Raw genomic sequence first — 23,720 nt, forward strand, 5'->3', positions numbered from 1 at the left:
AAAAAATGGTAAATAAGTGGACGAAACAAAACTGCCAGATTAAGGAAATTATCAAGGATCACGAACATTTTAAATGCAATAATTTCAAAACACAAACGCGTAAAAAAGAAGAAAAAAAAAGGGAAAAATAAAACACCCCACAAATCTCGAGATTGTATATTCGTTTTTGTACCATAGGAACTATACTACAGAGAATATCATTTTCGGATATATCTCTTTATCTTTGGTGCCCCTTGTTGAGTAGGAAATGTTACCCAATGAATTGTGAAGTCCATTGCACAGGTTCTCTCTGAAGTTGAAAGAGGCTAAAAAACAAACAAAAGTGTCACTTTTATAATGGGACCGGTCTACAAACGGAAGGAGCAAGAGGAATGCTTCAATTCACACATCGCACTCCAACCACCAATTTTCTCTTCTAAATAAAAACCAGGGACCAAGTGGACGATGGGGTCCGTCAAAAATAATCATAAACAATACATGCAATTTAATGATGGAGTCAATGGATCTTTCAGGGAAATATTCAAAGTTCACTAAATTTAGTATTATTCAATGGATTTTGAACATGCACGTTTCATGCTTAATGATGTAGAATCTTTAGATTTCCACGCTAGAGATAGTACTTTTGCTTCATTTTTTGTTGTTGAAAGTAAATGGGACTACACGTTCTTTATGCAAATTGATGATGAACATCTAAGATCATAGCACCTCCCCAGTTTCCCAACTTTGTCTTGATGCAACCTTCTGATGGTTGGGAACATATTCCTGAAAGAAACAAGAAAAAAATTACCAAAAAATTTATCTTGGTTATGATCAAAATCATCATGTTGTTGTGAGTACTTTCGTACCTCCATTTTCTTTATCAGTTCTTCTGCTGTGTCTGCTATGACTACAATATGCCTTGCAGAGTTGTCTATAAAACCCTCTTCCACTCCCTTGTCAAATAAGGTCAACAAGCTGTTGAAATACCCATCTACATTCAACAAACCCACCTACAGATTCACAGCTACAACGTCAATTATCATTAACAAATTAAAGAAGTCAAAAACCCATATCCAAAATTCATTTTCATTTGTGTTTGTTTCGTTAAAACACAACCTTTCTAAACATTTTCAGCTTCTCAAGCTTCATGTGCTGTTTTATAAAACATATCAGAGTTTATAAATCCTTAACGCTTACAAACATATTCATTGATTCAAACGAGGATGATCTTACTGGTTTATCATGTATCCCTAGTTGGGACCAGGCTATCACCTCCAGCAACTCTTCCATGGTTCCATAGCCTCCTGAACAGTTTCATACTTTGGTTTAGTTCATATATATATATATATATATATATATATATATATATATATATATATATATATATATATATATATATATATATATATATATATTTGTGAAGTAACTAACTATAAGAATGTTTCAATATGGAAAAGAACTTCGAAATCTTGTCTATGATATATACCAGGAAGAGCAATGAACGCATCAGAATGTTTAGCCATCACTGACTTCCTTTCATGCATATTTGCAACTGTTTTCACTTCTCCAAAAGTTTCCCCAGAAATCTAATTGCAGGCTTTGGTCAGTGTAATGAATAGTTCAGATTGAAAGAAGCAGATGATGATGATGATGATAGTAATCTAATCAAGGATGAATAAACAATTGTACCTCACGAGGAAGCAGAGCTTTAGGAATCACACTAACAAGGAAAAAGATAAACAAACAATGAAGCTCGTGAATTAAAGGGAAACTGATGTGATCTATCAAAAGTAAAAAAAATAGTACCCAAGAACATGACCACCTCCCTTTTGCACAGTTTCAGAGATCAAACCCATTAGTCCTAATCTTCCTCCTCCATAAACCAAATCAATCTTCCTTTCAACCTACCCAAAACAAATTGAACAAACAAACACACATGCAAGAGTTGATCAAGGGAGAAGACATAACCCAATTCATGAATTGGGAACTAAAAATAATACAAAAACTATCACCAGCAATTCACCAAGCACAAGGGCTGCATCACTGAATGAAGACCTATATCCCACTCTACTTCCACAGAAGACACATATTCTTTGGAACCTTCTTTTCTGCTTATTTTCTGCTGACACCTTTACTTCTTCCATTCTTCCAATGATAACAGTAGTGGAGAGAAGGTATAATCCTGAAAGAAAGAGCATATACATATATATAGATATAGATATAGTTAGATAGATAAAAGTGAGTGTGCTTTAGCTTTAGGGTAACAGAAAGAGACACCCTTTTGGAGAAACTACAGAATTAGAAATTTTATCTAAAGACACCATTTTGCCTCGTTGAAAAGAACTTGGCTGGACAAGACCCTTCTCCATCTTCTTCTATTTATTTATTTTTTTGTCAACTCTCTAATCACTGCTTCTAATAATAAATAATCTTAATATAATGCGCTGACCAATCACCACAACAATTCTGCACACTATGCTGAATTACCGTGCAAGGAATGTCTTTGTTCAATCAAAACCAAGCTATGTTGAACTTTAGAAGCAACTGTTACCTCCATTCAATCAAATCAAACGTTCCTTCTTTATTTTAAAGTAAAACTATATTTAATTCCATTCACTGTTTACCGTGTCGATACGAATGGTAACAGTTGTAGATGTTGACGACAAAAAATGTCATATACTTCGTAGAGTTGAATATGTGAATCTAACTAATTTGCAAATTTTCCTTTGTAAATGGATGTTGACATGTGAAATAAGGGTATCATTGCAATAAGTCCCTATTCACTCCAAAAAAAAAAAGGTTTAATTACTGAGATATGACAGTTACTTTTATTTAGATGTGTCAGTTTGGTATTCATTTTTAAAAATGTGTCAATTGAGTCCTAACTTTTGAAAAGATGCTTCAATTAGGTCATTTTTAGCAAAAAATTATTAACACCGTTAACGGTATTGATATTTAAAATGACTTCCAAAATTAAATATTGATACTTATATTAGAATTTCGTGGCAAAAGTCATGAATTAAGTTAACGGCTTTAATAAGTTTTGTGTGAAAGGGATATGATTAAGACACTTTTTCAAAATTGGGACTAGATTAACATATTTTTAAAAGCGGATACCAAACTGACACATCTGAAAATAATGAGTATCATCCGACTAATTAAAAAAAAAGTACAAGGCATTTCTTCAACTATTAACTATTGGCAAAATCTTTAAAACTGATAATTTTTTATAGTCTAAGCATCCAATAAAACACCCGTACACAATAAATACTTACACACTTTATATACAACAACAATAAATACCAAATATCTAATAAAGAGATAGAGTAAATTAAGTTTATTTTTTAATTTTCTTAAGAGTAGAATATATTTCTGACCCAACCAAAATATGAGTTTTATTCTCTCTAACTTTTGTGTTTATCTACTTTTTAACGATTGTTCAACTAAAATATTGCACTATTTTCTTATTTTTTGTAGATAATCACCTACGTTCTTAAAAAATATAGTATGTGGTTAAATTGGTTGATCACCAACCTTACATAGCCTAGGGGTTTCTTCCTACACCTCCATACAACTTGTCATAAATATTTATATTCTGATATATATAATTTTGAATATATTTTTTATTCCAAATTTATATTTTAAAATATACAATAAATTTTAAATTATATAATTTAAAATATAAATGTATTTTAGATTATACCATTTGAAATACAATTTTTATATTTCGGGTTTTCTGATTTCCTAAATACGAAAAATTATATTCTGGGTTATATTTTCAATAATACAAAATAAAAAAATATATTTCAAATTGTATATTCTAGAATAGAAAATTTATATCCTAAATTATATAATTCAAAAATAACAAAATATCATATTGAGGAGAAATTTTTGGAATACAGGAAGAAGATGCTGATAGGCTAACATGTGTAGGTCCACATTAAATGGGCCAAGTAACACCAAATTTTGGCCCGTGTACATTACATGTTAATGTTGAAGAAGAACTACTAACTGTAGCATATTGTAGATTCTCAAAATAAATTCAATCCATCTTTATTTTATTTTTTTCTTTTTATCTTCAGAAGATGGCTACTCTTCCCACAAAATAAAGAGAGACACAAGAGCTAGAAAGCAGCCATTTGAGGGTAATTCAAGTTTAAGCTTCTTTTATTTAGGTTTCTGGTATCAAAATGGTACGATTCCCAAGTATTATGAGAATTTAGAAGCATATTGGATGATGAATTTGATTCTGTGTTTTTGTGCAGTGCTACCTAAAATCATACCATAAAAGTGTAATGTGTTTCAATGATGGAGGTACTGGCACCAATTAGTTGCCGACAGATGAATTTCTTAACATCAAATTGTGTATTGTTGTACTAAGATCAGTGAATGTGCGTATTAATGTGAAACATGAGCGATGGAATCATCAACTGGGTGCCAGTATCGGTTGAAAAACCAAACGGAATCAGCCTCCACAGCAACTCCATCATGATTTCGGTTCCAGCTGTAGTGAGCATGTGTTCGGTTCTTTATGTCAAATATGGCATGTCCAAAGCTGGCTTCTCGGAATGCAGAATACTCTGGTTGTGGTTCTGTCATGCTGCAGTTCAAATGTTGTTCAACCTTAATGACACAAAAGTAAGGAAAAATGTGACAAGAATCATCATGTTACGTTCAATGAGCATACTTGGTTGCTAAGCCTTCAAGGTTTCCTCCATCACCAATGGTGATATACACAGGAGCTGATTGATCTTTTATAGGAGTGCAGACGCCATTTACAACGTTGTATGCAATGTTAGAAACACGTTCCTGATACATAGCAACACATCAATCATATACTGATTCCAAAGAGAATATGGAATCACAAATTTTAGGAACAGAATATGTTTCCAAGCTTGAAAGCAAGCCTAATGGTACATGATTATTGATACTGGTGGCTTTCAGAAGCATTAGAAATTTCAAGTTTTAGCACTTACAGATCGTTCATAGGCATGGACATGACCAGCAAACACAACATCAACCTTGTACTGCACAAACCAGGCTTCGTACATTACTCTCATTGTTTCCCCTTCCATGTAGTGATAATTGTAGCTGTTGTACCAAGGTGAATGCATGAGAACAATCAACCAAGGAGTCTCTGTTCTGTTAACTTTCGGTAGCTCCTGTTCAAGCCATTTATACTGTGGTGTATATTTGCCTGAGAATAACCAAGATTATTATAACAAAGGGCTACCAATTTCAAAGCAGTGGCATCATGGATTAGGTGTGCATTTAATCCAATAAAAAAACAGAGTGGCGGAAGAAAGCAACTTAACTTTCTACGTTTGAACTATTAACTTGACATACACACACAGATTATTAAGGTAAGTGTCGTTGGTCAGTAATTTAGGACACCGACATCATGCTTTTAGATAAACAGCAACAGTGCACATTAAGTTGATACACACATATAGATACAGACCTAAGAGCCGAAATTATTGAGCATAATTTTATTTTTCTGCTGTAAATTAAAGCTAATTGCTAAGTGAAGTTATTACAAAACAGAAATGAGTTAACCTGAAATCAAAGAATTAACCAATGTTCTCTACAAAAGTAGGAATCATGTACAAGATGTGGAGGGCATTACCATAAGCTGAATATGAGGACAAGACAATAATGTGTGCTGAAGCTCTCTTGATAGAATACCAGAAGGGTGAACTGCTCTCAGATGCTTTGTAAGGAACATGGTAACGGTTGGTGAAAGGCTTGAAAGGTACGGTTTCACCCTGCAACAAAGTGTTCATCTATGTTAAAAACTCACCTCTTATCAAGATTTGGACTGGAAAATGCATTACACCAAAGTTAAAAATTATCTTTGAGAGAAAACAAAGAAGTTTTTCAGATAATTAAAACCAGATAAAGTGAATTGGTTTGAGTAGCTTACAAGTTCTGGAGCAAAATCAATTTCATGGTTCCCTGCAGTCCAAATCCATGGTTGATATGCAACACTTCTTTCTGTAAACCTTCCCCAAGTATCCCACCTTACATTATCATGATTCGGATAGTTATCAGCATAAGAGAGGTCTCCAACAAACAGTACAGTTTCTCCTTTTCTTGGACTCAATTCATAGTGAGTAAGAGTCACATTTGAATCAAAACTCTGACCAAGATCCCCTACAAATAATGCCACACCAGTTTACAATAAACATATTGGCCTATTAGGACACAGACATGTAGCACCGTTTATCTCAAATTAATGGTAAATAAATGTTCAACCATTCATGGTAGTAAAAAGACCCTATACTATATTGTAGTGTTACCTATGAGACCAAATGTGTATGGTACATCAGGGCCAATTTCTGGTGGAGTTACGAACCAAAACTGTCGTGTTGTGTTCCGAAGTCCAACTTCATAGTAGTATTTGGTGTTATACTGCCACAAAAGAAGCACATATATCAAAAGTTGATTCACAAAATTTTTTCTTTTCTCTCACAAGCTTCTCTGCCTTGGCGTGCATCTGGACAACAAAGAACATAACAATGAAAAATGGAAAAGAGAAGTACCTCTAAATCTCTGATAGTGGTGTGGTGAATAAAGCCAGAAGAGTAATTGAAGAACCTGTAAGTAACAATTTCTCCTTCTGCAATCTTCTTCTTCCCACTCTTCTCACTCCAGTAACGCACTTCACTCGAACCCGGTTCATCCATCGTCACCCATGACACTATCATTCCCCTCCCCACAAGGTCACCTTGCGTTATATGAACCTTAATACACACCACCCATTACCATTGATTCAATTCAAACAAAAGAAAACTCCGAAAGGGTATAGAGTATGTACCTGCTGAGGAGCATTATAACCAGGAGGAACTGAAAACACATCACTGTGAAGTGGCATATCCACAGTCTTCTCTGTTTTCCTAGTGAAGGAGCTGCTTGAGCCTCCATTACACACCACAAACACATTCAGAACCAAAGTTAAAGCTAAGAGACCCTCCACAGCACCCATTTTGCTCAAACCCTCTGATCCTACTGATCCAGGAATATAACAAGGAATGGCATATAACAAGGAATATTCAGATTAGGGGTCAACGTGACAATGGGCCCATGAAGCTTGCAACGTTGTCCATAGTTTCCTTTCGGTTTAATTAAGACAGTGATTGATAACAGTAATAATAATGTATGATGATAAAATATTCAAGGATCCATGTTCTTATCAGGTCTCGTGTCTCTCTATCTATCACACTCGCACACTTATTCATCTTTTTTCTCTTTCTCTCTTTCTCTCTTTCTCTTCCATCTCACATGAAAAGAAATTGTTCGCTAGATTTCTGTGTTTGTTTCAAGCGAATTAGTCTTTGTGAGGAAAGTGAGACGTTAACGATTGTGAAAGGAGAGGTAGACACAATCCATTAACATTATTTTTTATTTCTATTTATAAATATTTTATAATTATTTATTGACTAACCTTTAAATTTATTATAGATTTAATTTCTTCGTACTTATTATATTTACTTTGTTACGTGTTTGCTGATAAAAATAAATTAAAATTTTGTCATATATTTTTTCGTCTTTTGATTTGATTATCTGGTTATTGTCTCTTAAATGAAATTTTCTAAATTTTAGATCTTTAACCTCAATATATGACATTATAGAAAATATTTGTAGTTATTTTAAACAAAATTTAACATATGTGATAGGATATTGATTAATATCTCTCGTACTAATAGGATTGATTACTTTTATTATAGCATGAAATTATGTATACGTCCAATCATATAAAATGTATACTTAAAAGGAATTATTAAAATAAATCAAAATCGTAAAAAGTTCAATTTGGATCTTCTCAATAAAACGAAAAGTAATGAAAGGTTAAAAAATAATTAAGGAATTCAAACAAAATAAATAAAGGATATTAAAAGGAAGCATTTGTTGTGATGAAAAAGAAATTGATAAAATTAGTTTGACCAATATAAAAACGATAGGTTTCATTAAATATCTTTGATAACTTCTTTCAGTTGTATGTTATTTATGTTATTATTTTGTTATAATTTTTTGTTTTTTCTATTTTCTCTTTATATTCATGAATATTTCATTTTTATAAAATTATTTTATCTTTTAGGGACGAACAAAATTAATCTAACTACATTTAACTATAATTATCTTTATTATATTAAAGTAACAAAAAATCTAAACTATTTATAACAAAAATTAAATATTAAAGCGGAAAAAATAAATTATTTATAATAAAAATTAAACAGTATTATTTTTAAAAAATTGAACTTCTATCGATTTACTACTTACTAATTGAATTGTGTATTCTATTTGTTTCTTTTTCTTGGATAACCTCATACTCTAAACATTGTGCACACTCCATTTTTAATTCAATCACCACCATTGAGACAATGATCATGAGCTTTTCATCCCCGTTACTATCGTAAAAGGCCATGCCGCCTTTATCCCTTGCTCTCGTTGTCCCACCTTACCACATTCACTGCAATTCTAATACTTTACACCCCACCCAACTGGTATGTCTTCTTTTGAACCTTAACCCTAACATTACCTTCTCTTCTCTTATGTGTCTTTTGCATTCTTCTCATCTTTTTATTCTCAATGCTTTGCCACTCCCATTTCACCTTTTTGTTTCTCATCTCATAATATTTTTCTATTTTTCCTAAATATTTATGTTTTTACCAATTTCGAAACTCTATGTTCTTCACTTTGACAAAATAGTTATTTGTGTGAAAGATTCACATACCAATTGAATCTTGTCCTTTAAATTCCAAAATTTATTTATGTTACTGTTTATACACTTGTTATATTTAATTTGGAGAAAAGTATTATGTTTACGATTGTGGTGTTGGTCCTGAAAAGACTTGGGTGTGAAATTTTTTACGCACATTATAAAGTGAAATTTTCCTTTAAATTCATCATTAAGGGTTAATGTTCTCCTTTTTTTTTTCAATGTGTTTTAAAATTCAACACGTTCGGTTCGGTTCGTGTGATTATACTTAGATTCATCTCATCAACAAGAGATCATACTTCGATTAGTGTGAACTAATTTATTGGAAGAAAGATTTTTAAAAAATGTGTCATCAACATAAATAATACATGACAATATATGATATAACTAAATAGTGTTATGCTTGTTCAATGAATATTATTTTTTATAATTCAATGTATTTTTGTTTTCTTCGATAGTTGAATGAATATCATTTTCAAGCTTATTTAAATTTGATTTCTTCTATATTAATTGATTCCAAAGTTTATAATTTAATTTTTAAGTAAAATTTCAATTTTTTTCACATTTTTATATCTATGTAACAATTAAATTTTAATCTTATAGTATTCCCACGTATATTCACTATTTAAATATAATTTATGCATATTTTCAATAAAATAAACTCAATAGCTTATTATTAATTATTTATCCAACATTTGAAACACGCAAATTTTGAACTTCTCCATCAATCAATTTAACGTTGATGACAAAGAATTAATAAATTATCAAGAAAAATAACCTAATTTTCTTTACAACTTTATTCTAAACAGTTATTCGAAAAATTAAAATGTAGCATATCATAGATTTTCACAATAAATTCCATCAATCTTTATTTATTTTCTATTATCTTTTTAACTCCAAAAGATGACTACTCTTAACATAGTCAGAAACCAGGCATTTGAGGGTAATTCAAGTTCAAGCTGCTTTTATTTAAGTCTTTTGCATTATGAGAATTTAGAAGAACACTGCATTATGCATTTGACACGAACTGTTACGATCAAAGTATACAGAGTTTCAGAACAGAAGCTCGCAATTTGTATTCATCAACTGTGACAGAGATTCATAGACATGGAAGATCAATGTTGGTGGTTTTGCCACCAAATAGTTACCGACTGAAGAATTTATTGACATCAAATTATGCATTGTTGTACAAAGATCAGTGAATATGCGCTTCAATGTGAAACCTGAACGGTGGAATCATCAACTGGGTGCCAGTATCGGTTGAAAAACCAAACGGAATCAGCCTCCACAGCAACTCCATCTTGATTTCGGTGCCAACTGTAGTGAGCATGGGTTCGGTTCTTTATGTCAAATACGGCATGTCCAAAACTGGATTCTCGGAATGCAGAATACTCTGGTTGTGGTTCTGTCATGCTGCAGTTCCAATGTTGTTCAACCTTAATAACATAAAAGTAAGGAAAAATGTGACAAGAATCATCATGTTACGTTCAATGAGCATACTTGGTTGCTAAGCCTTCAAGATTTCCTCCATCACCAACAGTGATATATACAGGAGCTGATTGATCTTTTATAGGGGTGCAAATGCCATTTACAACGTTGTATGCAATGTTAGAAACACGTTCCTGATACATAGCAACACATCAATCATATACTGATTCCAAAGAGATCATGGAACCTTAAATTTTAGGAACATAATATGTTTCCAAGCTTGAAAGCAAGCCTAATGGTACATGATTGATACTGGTGGCTTTCAGAAGCATTAGAAATTTCAAGTTTTAGCACTTACAGATCGTTCATAGGCATGAACATGACCAGCAAACACAACATCAACCTTGTTCTCCACAAACCAGGCTTCGTACATTACTCTCATTGTTTCCCCTTCCATGTAGTGATAATTGTAGCTGTTGTACCAAGGTGCATGCATGAGAACAATCAACCATGGAGTCTCTGTCCTGTTAACTTTCTTTAGCTCCTTTTCAAGCCATGTATATTGTGGCGTATATTTGCCTGAGAATAACGTTGATTAGCTTAACAAAAGTGCTACCACTTTCAAAGTAATATGCAAAAGACATAGGAGTGCATTACCATAGGCTGAATATGAGGACAACACAATGATGTGTGCTGAAGCTCTCTTGATAGAATACCAGAAGGGTGAAGTGCTCTGAGAAGCTTTGTATGGAACATGGTAACGGTGGGTGAAAGGCTTGAAAGGTACGGTTTCACCCTGTAACAAAGTGTTCATCTATCTTAAAAACTCTATTCTTACCAAGATTTGGACTGGAAAATGCATTACATTACAATTTATTGTTGAGAAAAACAAAGAGAAGTTTTTCAGATAGTTAAAACAAAATGGAGTCAAATCGCATTAGAAACTTACAAGGTCTGGATAAAAATCAAGTTCATGGTTCCCCACAGTCCAAATCCATGGTTGATATGCAACACTTCTTTCTGTAAACCTTCCCCAAGTATCCCACCTCACATTATCATGATTCGGGTACCGATCCGCATAAGAGAGATCTCCAACAAACAATACAGTTTGTCCCTTTTTTGGACTCGATTCATAGTGAGAAAGCGTCAAATTTGAATCCAAACTCTGACCAAGATCCCCTACGAATAATGCCACACCAGTTTATCACAAACATATTGTTGGCCTATTAGGACACAGACATATAGCACCTTTTATGTCTCAAATTAGTGCTAAATAAATGTTCAACCATTCATGGTAATAAAAAGACCATATACTATATAGTAGTGTTACCTATGAGACCAAATGTATATGGTACATCAGGGCCAATTTCTGGTGGAGTTACAAACCAAAACTGTCGTGTTGTGTTCCCAAGTCCAACTTCATAGTAGTATTTGGTGTTGTACTGTCCCAAAAGAAGCACACATATCAGCAATTGATTCACGAACAAAAATGCTCTTTTTCTTTTTTCTCACAAGCTTCTCTGCCATGGCATTCATGTGGACAAAAAGCAACACATGATTTAAATAATGGAAAGGAGAAGTACCTCCAAATTTCTGATGGTGGTGTGATGAATAAACCCAGATGAATAATTTGACAAGAACCTATAAGTAACAAATTTTCCTTCTGCAATCTTCTTCTTCCCACTGTTCTCACTCCAGTATCGCACTGCACTCGAACCCGGTTCATCCATCGTCACCCATGACACTATCATTCCCCTCCCCACAAGGTCACCTTGCGTTATATGAACCTTAATACACACCACCCATTATCATTGATTCAATTCAAACTAAAGAAAACTCCGAAAGGGTATAGAGTATGTACCTGCTGAGGAGCATTATAACCAGGAGGAACTGAAAACACATCACTGTCAATTGGCATATCCCTTGATTTCTCGGTTTTCCTAACGAAGAAGCTGCTTGTGCCTCCATTACACACCACAACCACGTTCAGAACCAAAGTTAAAGCTAAGAGACCCTTCACAACACCCATTTTGCTCAAACCCTTTTATGCTACTGATCCAAGTCAAAACACTCGATGAAGCTTGTTAATTGTTATGACTGGTATATAACAGGGAAAATTCGGATTAAGGGTCAACGTGACAATGGGACCATGAAGCTTGGAACGTTGTCCTTAGTTTTCTTGCGGTTTAGTTATGGCAGTGACTGATAACAGTAATAATAATGTAATGACGGTAAAATAATTTTCTTTAAGTCGACGTGAAATTTTTAACACACTCCTCTCAGATCGGGTTATATATTATTAGTCTATTAGGGATGGAACTGAATGTTCAAAAAAATTCAGTTATAATAGACTTTGAAAATAATAACTTTGATACCATGTTAAGAAGTGAACTTTAAACTTATTTCAACTCCACCAAATCGACTTGTAAAGTGAGATTTGCACCATATTTATATAATACAAAATTGTCTTATCTCTAGTACAAAATTGTCTTTATCTCTTGATGACGTATAATTTCCATAATACTCAAGGATCCGTGTTCTATCAGGTCACATTGTTCCCTAGATTTTTGTTGCGATAATTGACGTTGACTGAAAAAGTGGACTTTGAAGATAGAGGTGAAGACTTAATTTGCAACGTATGGTTGAGAATAGATTGTGGAATGGCGATCACACCATTCAAGTTGATCGAATGAACCTTATAACCCTACCAAAAGACTTTTTACTCTTTTGGTTTTAATGTTTTGGTCCCCACGTCCATGAGCAAAAACATTGTGCATGCAACTACACATTTATTGTTCATAAAATTAGTAACACTTTATGTTAAAATGTTAAGGTTATATTTATAGTATTAATTAATAACAGGATGATTGCAAACGCTGTCTAAATCACTTTTCCTCTATAAATCACTGTGTAAACAAATCAAAAGTAACAAGTTTGAAAATTAGTGGGACAAATTGCAAACAACTTTTTTATAGGTACTAAAACAACGTTCTATATATTTTAGAAGAAAAAGAAATATTTTACTCTTTTCTTAATTTTTGTAGATAACCACTTCTCTTTTTTTTTAAATTATAGTATGTGGTTAAATTGTTTGGTCCAAACTCGAGCTTACACAAAATTGAATAAACTCATTATTGCTTTCTGCACTTCATCAAATATTTCCCTGCACCCAATGATATAAGAAAAAGGGTTTTGCCAGAAAAAAGGGTTTTGCTAACCAGTGGGCACTGGGGTAGGGAATTACATAGAAGAGTGAATAGCGAGAGGAAAACAGAACATATCGACAAACAGTAAAATTTAGGGTCAATTTAGTGTTTTTGTGCACAGAAACACCCATTAATTCTGTGTTTTTCAGCAGTGCTACCTAAAGAAGCACGCAATTTGTATTTATCAACTGTGACAGAGATTGAGATACAGTGATAATCAATGTTGGTGGTATTGGCACCAATTTGTTGCCCTCTGATGAATTTTCTGACATCAAATTATGCATTATCGTACTAAGATCAGTGATGTGAGCGTCAATGTGAAACCTGAACGGTGGAATCATCAACTGGGTGCCAGTATCGGTTAAAAAACCAAACGTGATCAGCTTCCACAGCCACTCCATCTTGATTTCGGTTCCAGCTGTAGTGAGCATGTGTTCGGTTCTTTATGTCAAATATGGCATGTCCGAAGCTGGCTTCTCGGAATGCAGAATACTCTGGTTGTGGTTCTGTCATGCTGCAGTTCAAATGTTGTTCAACCTTAATGACACAAAAGTAAGGAAAAATGTGACAAGAATCATCATGTTACGATCAATGAGCTTACTTGGTTGCTAAGCCTTCAAGGTTTCCTCCATCACCAATTGTGATATACACAGGAGCTGATTGATCTTTTATAGGAGTGCAGACGCCATTTACAACGTTGTATGCAATGTTAGAAACACGTTCCTGAAACATACCATGTAGTGATAGAGATTATTGAAGTGCATTTGTGTAATATTTTTGTTGGTTTTACATGAATTTTAGAAACAGAAGCTGACATTTACTTGAACGTTTCCAAGTTTGAATGCAAGCCTAATGCTACATGATTCATACTGGTGGCTTTCAGAAACATTAGAAATTTCGAGTTTTAGCACTTACAGATCGTTCATAGGCATGGACATGACCAGCAAAGACAACATCAACCTTGTACTGCACAAACCAGGCTTCGTACATTACTCTCATTGTTTCCCCTTCCATGTAGTGATAATTGTAGCTGTTGTACCAAGGTGAATGCATGAGAACAATCAACCATGGAGTCTCTGTCCTGTTAACTTTCGGTAGCTCTTGTTCAAGCCATGTATATTGTGGCGTATATTTGCCTGAGAATAACCAAGATTATTATAACAAAAGGGCTACCATTTTAAAAGTAGTGATGTTGGTCAAGAACTTAAGGACACCAACATCATGCTTTACATAAACAATAAAATTCCACATTAAGTTGATACATAGATAATTCTAAGAGCCGAGTTCGTTTGAAATCATAGAATTAAGCAGTGTTCTCTAGAAAAGTATGTACGATGCAAAAGACATAGGAGGGAATTACCATAAGCTGAGTATGAGGACAAGACAATGATGTATGCTGAAGCTCTCTTGATAGAATACCAGAAGGGTGAAGTGCTCTCAGATGCTTTGTAAGGAACATGGTAACGGTGGGTGAAAGGTTTGAAAGGTACGGTTTCACCCTGTAACAAAGTGTTCATCTATGTTAAAAACTCATCTCTTACCAAGATTTGGTCTGGAAAATGCATTACATGATAATTTATTGTTGAGAAAAACAAAGAGAAGTTTTCCAGATAATTAAAACCAGATAAAGTGAATTTGTTTGAGAAGCTTACAAGTTCTGGAGCAAAATCGATTTCATGGTTCCCTGCAGTCCAAATCCATGGTTGATATGCAACACTTCTTTCTGTAAACCTTCCCCAAGTATCCCACCTCACATTATCATGATTCGGGTAGTTATCAGCATAAGAGAGATCTCCAACAAACAATACAGTTTGTCCCTTTTTTGGACTCAATTCATAGTGTGTAAGAGTCACATTTGAATCAAAACTCTGACCAAGATCCCCTACAAATAATGTCACACCAGTTTACAACAAACATAAACATATAGCACCTTTTATCTCAAATTAATGCTAAGTAAATGTTCAACCATTCATGGTAGTAAAAAGACCATATACTATATAGTAGTGTTACCTATGAGACCAAATGTGTATGGTACATCAGGGCCAATTTCTGGTGGAGTCACAAACCAAAACTGTCGTGTTGTGTTCCGAAGTCCAACTTCATAGTAGTATTTGGTGTTATACTGCCCCAAAAGAAGCACACATACCAGCAATTGATTCACAAATAAAAATGCCCTTTTGCTTTTTTCTCACAAGCTTCTCTGCCATGGCATTCATGTGGACAAAAAGCAACACAAGATTTAAACAATGGAAAAGAGAAGTACCTCCAAATGTTTGATGGTGGTGTGATGAATAAACCCAGAAGAGTAATTGAAGAACCTATAAGTAACAATTTCTCCTTCTGCAATCTTCTTCTTCCCACTGTTCTCACTCCAGTAACGCACTTCACTCGAACCCGGTTCATCCATCGTCACCCATGACACTATCATTCCCCTCCCCACAAGGTCACCTTGCGTTATATGAACCTTAATACACACCACCCATTACCATTGATTCAATTCAAACAAACGAAAACTCCGAAAGGGTAAAGACTATGTACCTGCTGAGGAGCATTATAACCAGGAGGAACAAAAAAAACATCACTGTCAAGTGGCATATCCACAGTCTTCTCGGTTTTCCTAGTGAAGGAGCTGCTTGAGCCTCCATTACACACCACAAACACATTCAGAACCAAAGTTAAAGCTAAGAGACCCTCCACAACACCCATTTTGCTCGATCCTACTGATGCAGGTCCCAACACTGATGAATGTGCTAATAATATACTAATAATAAGGGTTTACTAAATGTTATGAATGGCATATAACAAGGAATATTCAGATTAAAGGTCAACGTGACAATGGGACACTGAAGCCAACGTTGTCCATAGTTTTCTTCAAAAAAAAACACAAGAAACCGCGGAGTCTGCGATAACCGCATGGACCGAAAAAACGAGCCAATGTAGTACTGGTAAAGTAATTATTATTGTAAAATATCTATATCAGTAATATTCATGGATCCGTGTTCCTATCAGGTCACATCATGCATGTATATTTCTATCGGTTCTCTCTCTGATTCTCTTACACGCATACGCTTATTCATCTTTCTTTTCTCTCTCTCTCTTCACACGTGAAAAGGAAAGATTTTTGATGCAATTTGTGTCGATGATGGCTGAAAAAGTTGACTTTGAAGATAGAGAGGTGCAAAAAGTATTTTGCTTTGGGAATAGATTTGGAAATGGCGTTCATTCACACCATTGAAGGTGCCCCGAATGGACCGGACAACCCCACTAACACTATGAAGCACTGTTCTATATTTGGGATCAAACGTTCTTTGGGAATCTTTTTTTAGTCGTTTTTAGATTATATTCACTCGTTGTGTTTTTCGATGTCACTCTCAAAATACATAGGGTCACACCAAATCAAATCATCACTCTTACCCAAAAATTTCAATTGACCATATAATTTTCCATATAATTTTTCTTTCTGAGGCATCTATAAATTTTTATTTTAGTGTTAAATATGTTTTTTTTTAACTTTTATTAAAAAATAGAAATATTTTTTTGAATTTTGGACTAATTTTATTTTAATTTAGAAATGTATGTATTTAATATTTTTAACTAATTTTTTTTAAAATTTATTTAACGTTTTAAACAGATTTTATGAAATTTATTCCCATTATTTAACTCATTTTTATCAATTCAATATTATCTGAGAAACACGTTCAAAGCATTAAATAAATCTAACAAAATACAATATTTTGTTAAAAATATTAAATTCATCCATTTCTTATATATAAATGATAAATTGATTTAAAATTTTAAGAAAAGACTAATTCTAATTTTGGTTAAATATATTTTTGGTTTCTCCAGTTTCAGTGAAATTTGGAATTAGTCTCTCTTCAACATTTATGACCAATTTAGTCTTTCATTTTTAAAAAGGGTTAAATATGTTTTTGGTCCCTTAACTTTCAGTGAATTTTGGAAGTAGTCCATTTTGAAACTTTGAACCAATTTAGCCCTTCATCTTTTGAAATACGTGGATTTAGTCCTTTTAATCAAATTTTGTTAAGTTTAGTTGACATTTCAAGCGCGTTTCACAATTGTATTTGACTTAACATTAAAACAAAAATGTGTCAAACAGTATAAACAACTCAAATACAATCATAAAATGCGTACGAAACATCAAATAAACCTAACAAAATTTGATTAAAAGCACTAAATCTACATATTCCGAGAGATGAAGGACTAAATTGGTCTAAAGTTTCAAAATGGACTAATTTCAAAATTCATCGAAAGTTAAGGGACCAAAAACATATTTAACCCTTTTCAAAATGCATGAATTTAATCATTTTAACCAAATTTTGTTAAGTTTATCTGACGTTTCAAGCATATTTGATGATAGTATTTGAATTGTTTACATTGTTTGACACATTTCTGCCTCGATGTTAACTCAAATGTTATCATCAAATGCGTTTAAAATGTCAAATAAACTTAACAAAATTTGATAAGAATGACTAAATCCACGTATATTTAAAGATAAATGACTAAATTGGTATAAAGTTTCGAAGATAGACTAATTCTAAAATTCACTTTGGACCAAAAAATATATTTAACCTTCTAATTTTTACTAAGAATTAAAATAAATACTTAACTCTTTATTTAATTTTAAACATGTAAAAATGATATTCACCACATCTTGTTATTAAATTTTGTTATGAGAAACTTCTTTTCTATTTATATCCACCTTTAAAAAAAAAAGGTTACACAATATATCTTTGTGTACATAAATAGTCAACCTTGAGAAAATAGTATTTTAGACTCAATTTCTTACCTTTATCGCGCATGCTATGCTACCGAATTCTGATGCGATTTATATTTTTTTCCTCATTTTCTAATCAAGTTATATTGATTGTTATTTTTAATTTTTTTTAAACAATTACATGAATTTGTTTGATAGTTAATATATTTAGTATAATTTTAACAAAAATGACGTGGAAATAATTAATTAATATTGTAAAACATTTTAATGAGAGTTAAGAGTTTATGATTAATGATTATTAATATTGAATTTCAAATTTTGAGTATTATGAAAAATGCTATAAGATATAATTATGAGTAATAAAAGTAATTTATACTTATTTTCAAATTATGCTTACGCAAAAATAATAAAAATATTTATAATACGGAGACTTAAATTTTAAATACAAGTTTTGAAATGGTGATTTAAGTTATTATATAATAAGTTATAAAGTCGAAAACGATTATTAATTTAAATCATACATAATAATAATAATAATAATAATAATAATAATAATAATAATAATTTTAGTCTGAAATTTAAATGTGGTTAAGAATATTATATAGTGAGTTATAAAGTTAAACATGTTTATTTAAATGATGTTTTGAGTATTAACAATTGATATTAGTAATTTAAATATGTGTGAATAAATTTTTTAATTAAATTATTAATTTTTTGCTATTAGATTTATTAATAACAGATTTAATGGTACACGCAAAATATTATAGCACATTATTGAGATAAACTATTACGTACGTATTTATTTCTATCTTCGTATTTAATTTAAAAAATTAAATATTATGGATAGTAATACTATATATACATTTATTTATTGTCAAAATTAAATTAAACTGAAAGAATATTGGATGCTTAAGTTAACTACTAAAGGAAACAACTAACCGAAACCCGCTAAAAAATTCTGAAAAAAAAATATTGTGAATTAGAAATATCACGGGTTTATTGAATCGTGATTAAAAAAAATAATCGTGATTAAAAAACAATTAAGAAAGAAAAAAGTCTAATTATGACTTAGGTAACAGACAAGATCCCGTTTAAAATGTACTGTTTCATGATAAAGGAAATAATATATATTTTTCCTATCATTGAAGAGATTCGTTATCAACACATTTATATAAAAAAATGAAAATATCTATTTGAATTTAAAGGTTTAAAGATTTTTTTTTTTTATATTTGATTCATTATAGTCATTTTTATCTGAATAACACTGTCATATATCATTCCATTTCTATCACGAATATTAAGTAAATTTTATATTTATACTCCTTAATCAACAATTTTACGGTAAACTTTGTTTATTTCATTAAAAATTATTCTCAAACACATAAATTTAGAGTCATAACTAATCAACAAGTTTATGATACATTTTTGTGGTGCACGTTGTTGCATATAAAATTGTCCCATGCGGTTGGTTCTATTTCATTATTTATTCATGTAACATTTTTCAATTGAGAGTTTCAGTTTAATTATTGAATGAGGAATCTTTTAGCTAGCCATTTCACAAACATTGTTTCCTTAGTTTAAATTACTCAAATTCTAGAACGGTTAAATACTCATTTTGTCTTTATTGTGTTTGTTCAATTCTTTTTTTACATTTTATTATATTTTTATTTTTATTAATTTTCATCAATTTAGTAATTTTTGTTAATAGTGTTTAAAGGAAATTAAAAAAAAATTAAAAAATCAGAAGTTAATACATGAAAAGTACTGTTCCCTAAGTTAATTATTTAAATATGATTGGAAAAATAAACTAAATTAATCAAAATTGACGAAAATAAAAATATAACTAAACATAATTAAAGGTAAAACGAAAATAAAAATCAAATTAAACAAACGTAAACAAAATAAAGATCAAATATTTATTTAAATCTTCTAAAAATATAAAAGAAACATATTCATATGTAATTATTGATACGAAGGAACTCAAAAAGAAAATAATAATTGATTCTAATATAATTTTTAGTTAAGAAAAAATTATCGACAAAAAATTACACTAATAAATTGAGACAAATTCACAAAAATGATCGATATAATTTAAATTTAAATTAAGACAATAAATTTATAAATATTTATATAATATTCATCTTTTTTTATCTATTATAAATATGTAAAACTCAGATTTAAGACTTGCCATCACAGATGACCATAATATAGGTAACTTTTTATTGCTTCACCAATTCAATTACAACTATTGTACATCAGAAGCTAAAACAGAAGATACAACTCCATCACTTCAATAGTTAACGAGCTAAATCTTCTGCAAAATATAGAAACTAAAACTTAAGAAAGAAGAAGCTAAACCTTAAGTAACAGAACTCTAATAAATTCATCACAGAATAATTAATCTGTCACAGTTACTGTGTGCTGCATCTGCATCTGCTGCATGTTACGATCAATAATTAAATCCTCCTGGTTGGTCTCGCGTCAAAATTCTAACTTCTACACAGAACCAAGCACACATAATTTTTCAGTTTCTAATTCATTTCACCACATATTATACATGTATATGATATGAATATCAACGAAAAAAAATGTTAAGAACGGAACTTTAAGCCTAATTTAATCCCATAAAATCTTTCAAACGTAGGACTAGACATTAATAAATAATCTGATAACCGATCAAACATGTTCATAAATTTTTCGATAGCGAATAATACAATAGGCCGAACAAATATCAAATCTTGTTAAGATTGACTATAACTATGACTCTGATACCATGTTAAGAAGTGGACTTAAAATTTAACTCAATCTTGCAAAATCGACTTGTAAAATGAGTTTGTTGGAAGTTCTACATCGACTAAAGATAAAGTCAATTCATAGTATATAAGTGAGGTGCAAATCTCACTTTACAAATTGGTTTTATGGGATTGAGTTAGGTTTAAAGTTCACTTCTATCGGAGTTTCTTCCTGTTAAGAAGAATATCAAAGAGCAAATACACTTACGAGATTTTGATGGCTGAGGCAAAGCTTGAGACTTATCATTACCGGTCCACCGAACGAGACGCTTTGCCATTTTGCCAAATTTCAGAGAAAGAAAAAAATCAAAACATGAAGCCATCTTCTTCAAAAGTTGTATATGTATGCTCTGTTTGTACCTTTGAAACTTACAATTGCTTTTATTGCAATTTGCATCAGTATTTATAATTGATCATTCTCAATTCTTTTCTGCTTTCTTCACATGGTTTTTGATTATAATAATAACAACAAACAGTGATAATATGATAAATAATATTTATGTGATTTGAACATGATAGACACGCTCATGCATGAGTTTAGCTCCAAAATTTTAATGCTATAAATTACTATGGACTCGTCAACAAATAATTGAATATATCTTACCATAACCACTGTGCTCGATCGAGTGTGACATGACAGAGAAATAAAACATTTTTTATTCACACATAGGACATTGTTTTTGTTATCTGAAAGTATATATATCACTTTAACATGTAGATATATGAAAAAATATTTTACGTGGACTATTCGATTTTCTCTTTTAAAAGACTTCACCAAACTTCATACTGGTTTTTCTTTGTCTCTGTGTGTTCTTATTCAAGAGAATTCCTCGTTGTTGTCTTGGTCAATACCATGATTAATGTTTTCTTATTCAGGTTTTAGGGCACTCGTATGAACGTAGAATTCTTCTGTTAAAGAAAAATAAACGATAATGATAATTAAATTTTAATAATTTTTTCTTATAATTTGAAATTATATTTTTGAAATGGTTTTGAAATATAAATAAATAAAAAAATATTTATAAAAATTCACGAAATGAGAGAAAATTATATTTTTCAATAATAAATTTATATTAAAATATTAAAATATTATCAAAATTTAGTTATTAAAATATTATTTTTCAATAATAAATTTATATTTTTCATATATTCAGAATAAAATACATAGGCGTGTAGCATGTGAACATATATAATAATATGCACGTATGACAAAACTTCCTTTGTCTTTTTTCCGTTGACTAAACTTTGTTTGTCTTACAATATTAACTATATATGTTTCTAAACTTATGGATAAAAAAAAATGTAAGAAGAAAAAAAAAATGAAAAGTGTATCTCCCCTAGAAAAACTTAGCAATTATAGTTTTATTTTCAATAATATTCTTATTAAAACAAATTAGAATACCATTAGGAAGTAATTAAATATTTATGTAATATAAAATAGAAAGCTATTATGAAAAGTAATTTAAACTTAATTTTTTAACTTATAAAAGGGGTACATACTTTATACCAAAAATGAGTATATATATGCACTCATAGTAGAATTAGAAAATTTGAAGTCAAATTAGGACTTCTTCTTGTTGAGTTGTTGGTTAATGATTTTCACACTATATATCCATTTGCAGCACTCGTTATTTGACAAACGACTTTGATTTATCTCTTTCTATTGGGAACCCTTCAACAAATAGATAGTTTTTTTTTTTTTTTTTCTTAATTTTAGCATATTTCTCAAGTTCTCACCAACCATCATTGTGGGTTATTATTAATTACCAATATTATTATTATTATTATCCTAATCATCATCACTATAATTAAAAGTTTACGCATATTTATATTCTATCATTATATATTATCTTATGATAACATTTTATCATATCTAGTCATGAAGCAAACCCTATAGTATTAATTTACTACTAATAATTACTAAGACTAATGAAATTAGATAGAACTTGAAGCAATAATAAAAGCTAATAAGTTAATAAGTAAAACATGAATCAAATATTCTTACCATTAAGCCAATGATTTTCTCGCTGGAATTTGAAAAAATAGCTTAAAAAAATTATTCATAAACATTAAACATGGTAGGCTCACTTGATTCCAATAATTTTTGTTATCTCTTTTATGGAAAAAAAGGCTGATGTTTCATGGTCAATTGTTTCTAGTGATATGATTATGTATACTTTAAATATTAATCAAATTTTCAGTAATTTATATTTGGTTTAATTACTCGTAAAGTACCCAGTTTGGGATGGTGTGTCAAATTGGTATCGAATTTAAAAAAAAGTGTCAATTGCGTACCAAAATACGTTAATGTGCATCAATGGAGTCTATTCCGTTAAATTCTCACAAACAACATTAAAAATGTGATGACGTAACAATGGAAACGAATATCACATTAAAAAGTATTGGTAACTAAAAGCAGAATTGTAGAGTGACATGATTTCCTCTATTAAAAAGTAATTGAATCATTAATTATTTTTAATGATATGATCATGTCTATTCTAGATATTAATCAAATTTGACAATAAAAGTAAAATTTAATGTCTACTCTAAACATTAAATGGATTATATCTAATCACTTTAAAAGTAAGATAATAAATAATGAATTTATGTTTCATATCGACATGTATTTGAGACATCAAAATAAATATACAAGTTTGTTTGTTACCATTAGCCATTGCAATATAATAGACTTGATTACTCCAAATCAAATTAAAGAAATAATGCTAGGTATAAAATTATTATATTAGATGTTATATGTAGCAATCACTTCCTAAAAAATGTATGACATTGAGAAAATAGAATAATGCCCATGAAATTATATATTGAGGTCGAATTTGAAACTACTTGATCGAATGATCTAT

The 23,720-nt window shown here is 31.0% G+C and overlaps 4 protein-coding genes and 1 long non-coding RNA gene across 6 annotated transcripts; all 5 read right to left on the minus strand.

Annotated features, from left to right (window-relative positions):
* Positions 1–306: 306 nt before the first annotated feature.
* Positions 307–2,329, minus strand: LOC114169143 (cytokinin riboside 5'-monophosphate phosphoribohydrolase LOG1-like). Of its 2 annotated transcripts, none has more exons than XM_028054182.1 (7): positions 2,003–2,329; positions 1,786–1,883; positions 1,669–1,699; positions 1,466–1,565; positions 1,213–1,283; positions 846–989; positions 307–762 (listed from the first exon to the last, which is right to left on the minus strand). In XM_028054182.1, the coding sequence occupies exons 1-7, from the start codon at positions 2,018–2,020 to the stop codon at positions 697–699; spliced, it is 528 nt and encodes a 175-aa protein (XP_027909983.1). In that variant the 5' UTR covers positions 2,021–2,329; the 3' UTR covers positions 307–696. The 2 variants fall into 2 exon arrangements, with proteins under 2 accessions (XP_027909983.1, XP_027909982.1); XM_028054181.1 differs by having other exon boundaries at positions 1,992–2,328.
* Positions 2,330–4,350: 2,021 nt separating this feature from the next.
* On the minus strand, positions 4,351–7,241 carry LOC114170101 (purple acid phosphatase-like). Its single transcript, XM_028055585.1, has 8 exons — positions 6,797–7,241; positions 6,522–6,722; positions 6,279–6,390; positions 5,903–6,132; positions 5,606–5,744; positions 4,956–5,176; positions 4,667–4,788; positions 4,351–4,579 (listed from the first exon to the last, which is right to left on the minus strand). The coding sequence occupies exons 1-8, from the start codon at positions 6,962–6,964 to the stop codon at positions 4,378–4,380; spliced, it is 1,395 nt and encodes a 464-aa protein (XP_027911386.1). The 5' UTR covers positions 6,965–7,241; the 3' UTR covers positions 4,351–4,377.
* A 2,401-nt stretch (positions 7,242–9,642) lies between these two features.
* On the minus strand, positions 9,643–12,313 carry LOC114170098 (purple acid phosphatase-like). Its single transcript, XM_028055583.1, has 8 exons — positions 11,988–12,313; positions 11,710–11,913; positions 11,457–11,568; positions 11,076–11,305; positions 10,784–10,922; positions 10,485–10,705; positions 10,199–10,320; positions 9,643–10,111 (listed from the first exon to the last, which is right to left on the minus strand). Exons 1-8 carry the CDS (start codon positions 12,153–12,155, stop codon positions 9,910–9,912), a joined length of 1,398 nt encoding a protein of 465 aa, XP_027911384.1. The 5' UTR covers positions 12,156–12,313; the 3' UTR covers positions 9,643–9,909.
* A 1,091-nt stretch (positions 12,314–13,404) lies between these two features.
* Positions 13,405–16,038, minus strand: LOC114170099 (purple acid phosphatase). Its single transcript, XM_028055584.1, has 8 exons — positions 15,871–16,038; positions 15,596–15,796; positions 15,343–15,454; positions 14,985–15,214; positions 14,693–14,831; positions 14,248–14,468; positions 13,934–14,055; positions 13,405–13,846 (listed from the first exon to the last, which is right to left on the minus strand). The coding sequence occupies exons 1-8, from the start codon at positions 16,036–16,038 to the stop codon at positions 13,645–13,647; spliced, it is 1,395 nt and encodes a 464-aa protein (XP_027911385.1). The 3' UTR covers positions 13,405–13,644.
* Positions 16,039–20,243: 4,205 nt separating this feature from the next.
* Positions 20,244–21,245, minus strand: LOC114170509. The gene is made up of 2 exons (XR_003601087.1): positions 21,068–21,245; positions 20,244–20,563 (listed from the first exon to the last, which is right to left on the minus strand). It is a non-coding gene; the product is annotated as an uncharacterized LOC114170509 (long non-coding RNA).
* Positions 21,246–23,720: the final 2,475 nt, after the last annotated feature.

Source organism: Vigna unguiculata, chromosome 11 (assembly GCF_004118075.2).
Source record: "Vigna unguiculata cultivar IT97K-499-35 chromosome 11, ASM411807v1, whole genome shotgun sequence".
Lineage (NCBI taxonomy): Eukaryota > Viridiplantae > Streptophyta > Magnoliopsida > Fabales > Fabaceae > Vigna > Vigna unguiculata.

Coding starts and splice junctions, on each gene's coding strand:
- LOC114169143 (XM_028054181.1), bottom strand. CDS start 2,183: ATGTATATGCTCTTTCTTTCAGGATTATACCTTCTCTCCACTACTGTT. Junction 1,700..1,785: donor GGAGGTGGTCATGTTCTTGG/GTACTATTTTTT, acceptor TTTCCTTGTTAG/TGTGATTCCTAAAGCTCTGC. Junction 990..1,212: donor TAGGGATACATGATAAACCA/GTAAGATCATCC, acceptor GTGAATCTGTAG/GTGGGTTTGTTGAATGTAGA.
- LOC114170101 (XM_028055585.1), bottom strand. CDS start 6,964: ATGGGTGCTGTGGAGGGTCTCTTAGCTTTAACTTTGGTTCTGAATGTG. Junction 5,177..5,605: donor GTCCTCATATTCAGCTTATG/GTAATGCCCTCC, acceptor GGTTATTCTCAG/GCAAATATACACCACAGTAT. Junction 4,789..4,955: donor TCCATGCCTATGAACGATCT/GTAAGTGCTAAA, acceptor GCTATGTATCAG/GAACGTGTTTCTAACATTGC.
- LOC114170098 (XM_028055583.1), bottom strand. CDS start 12,155: ATGGGTGTTGTGAAGGGTCTCTTAGCTTTAACTTTGGTTCTGAACGTG. Junction 11,306..11,456: donor ATATACATTTGGTCTCATAG/GTAACACTACTA, acceptor CATTATTCGTAG/GGGATCTTGGTCAGAGTTTG. Junction 10,112..10,198: donor CTTGAAGGCTTAGCAACCAA/GTATGCTCATTG, acceptor TTGGAACTGCAG/CATGACAGAACCACAACCAG.
- LOC114170099 (XM_028055584.1), bottom strand. CDS start 16,038: ATGGGTGTTGTGGAGGGTCTCTTAGCTTTAACTTTGGTTCTGAATGTG. Junction 15,215..15,342: donor ATACACATTTGGTCTCATAG/GTAACACTACTA, acceptor CATTATTTGTAG/GGGATCTTGGTCAGAGTTTT. Junction 14,469..14,692: donor GTCCTCATACTCAGCTTATG/GTAATTCCCTCC, acceptor GGTTATTCTCAG/GCAAATATACGCCACAATAT.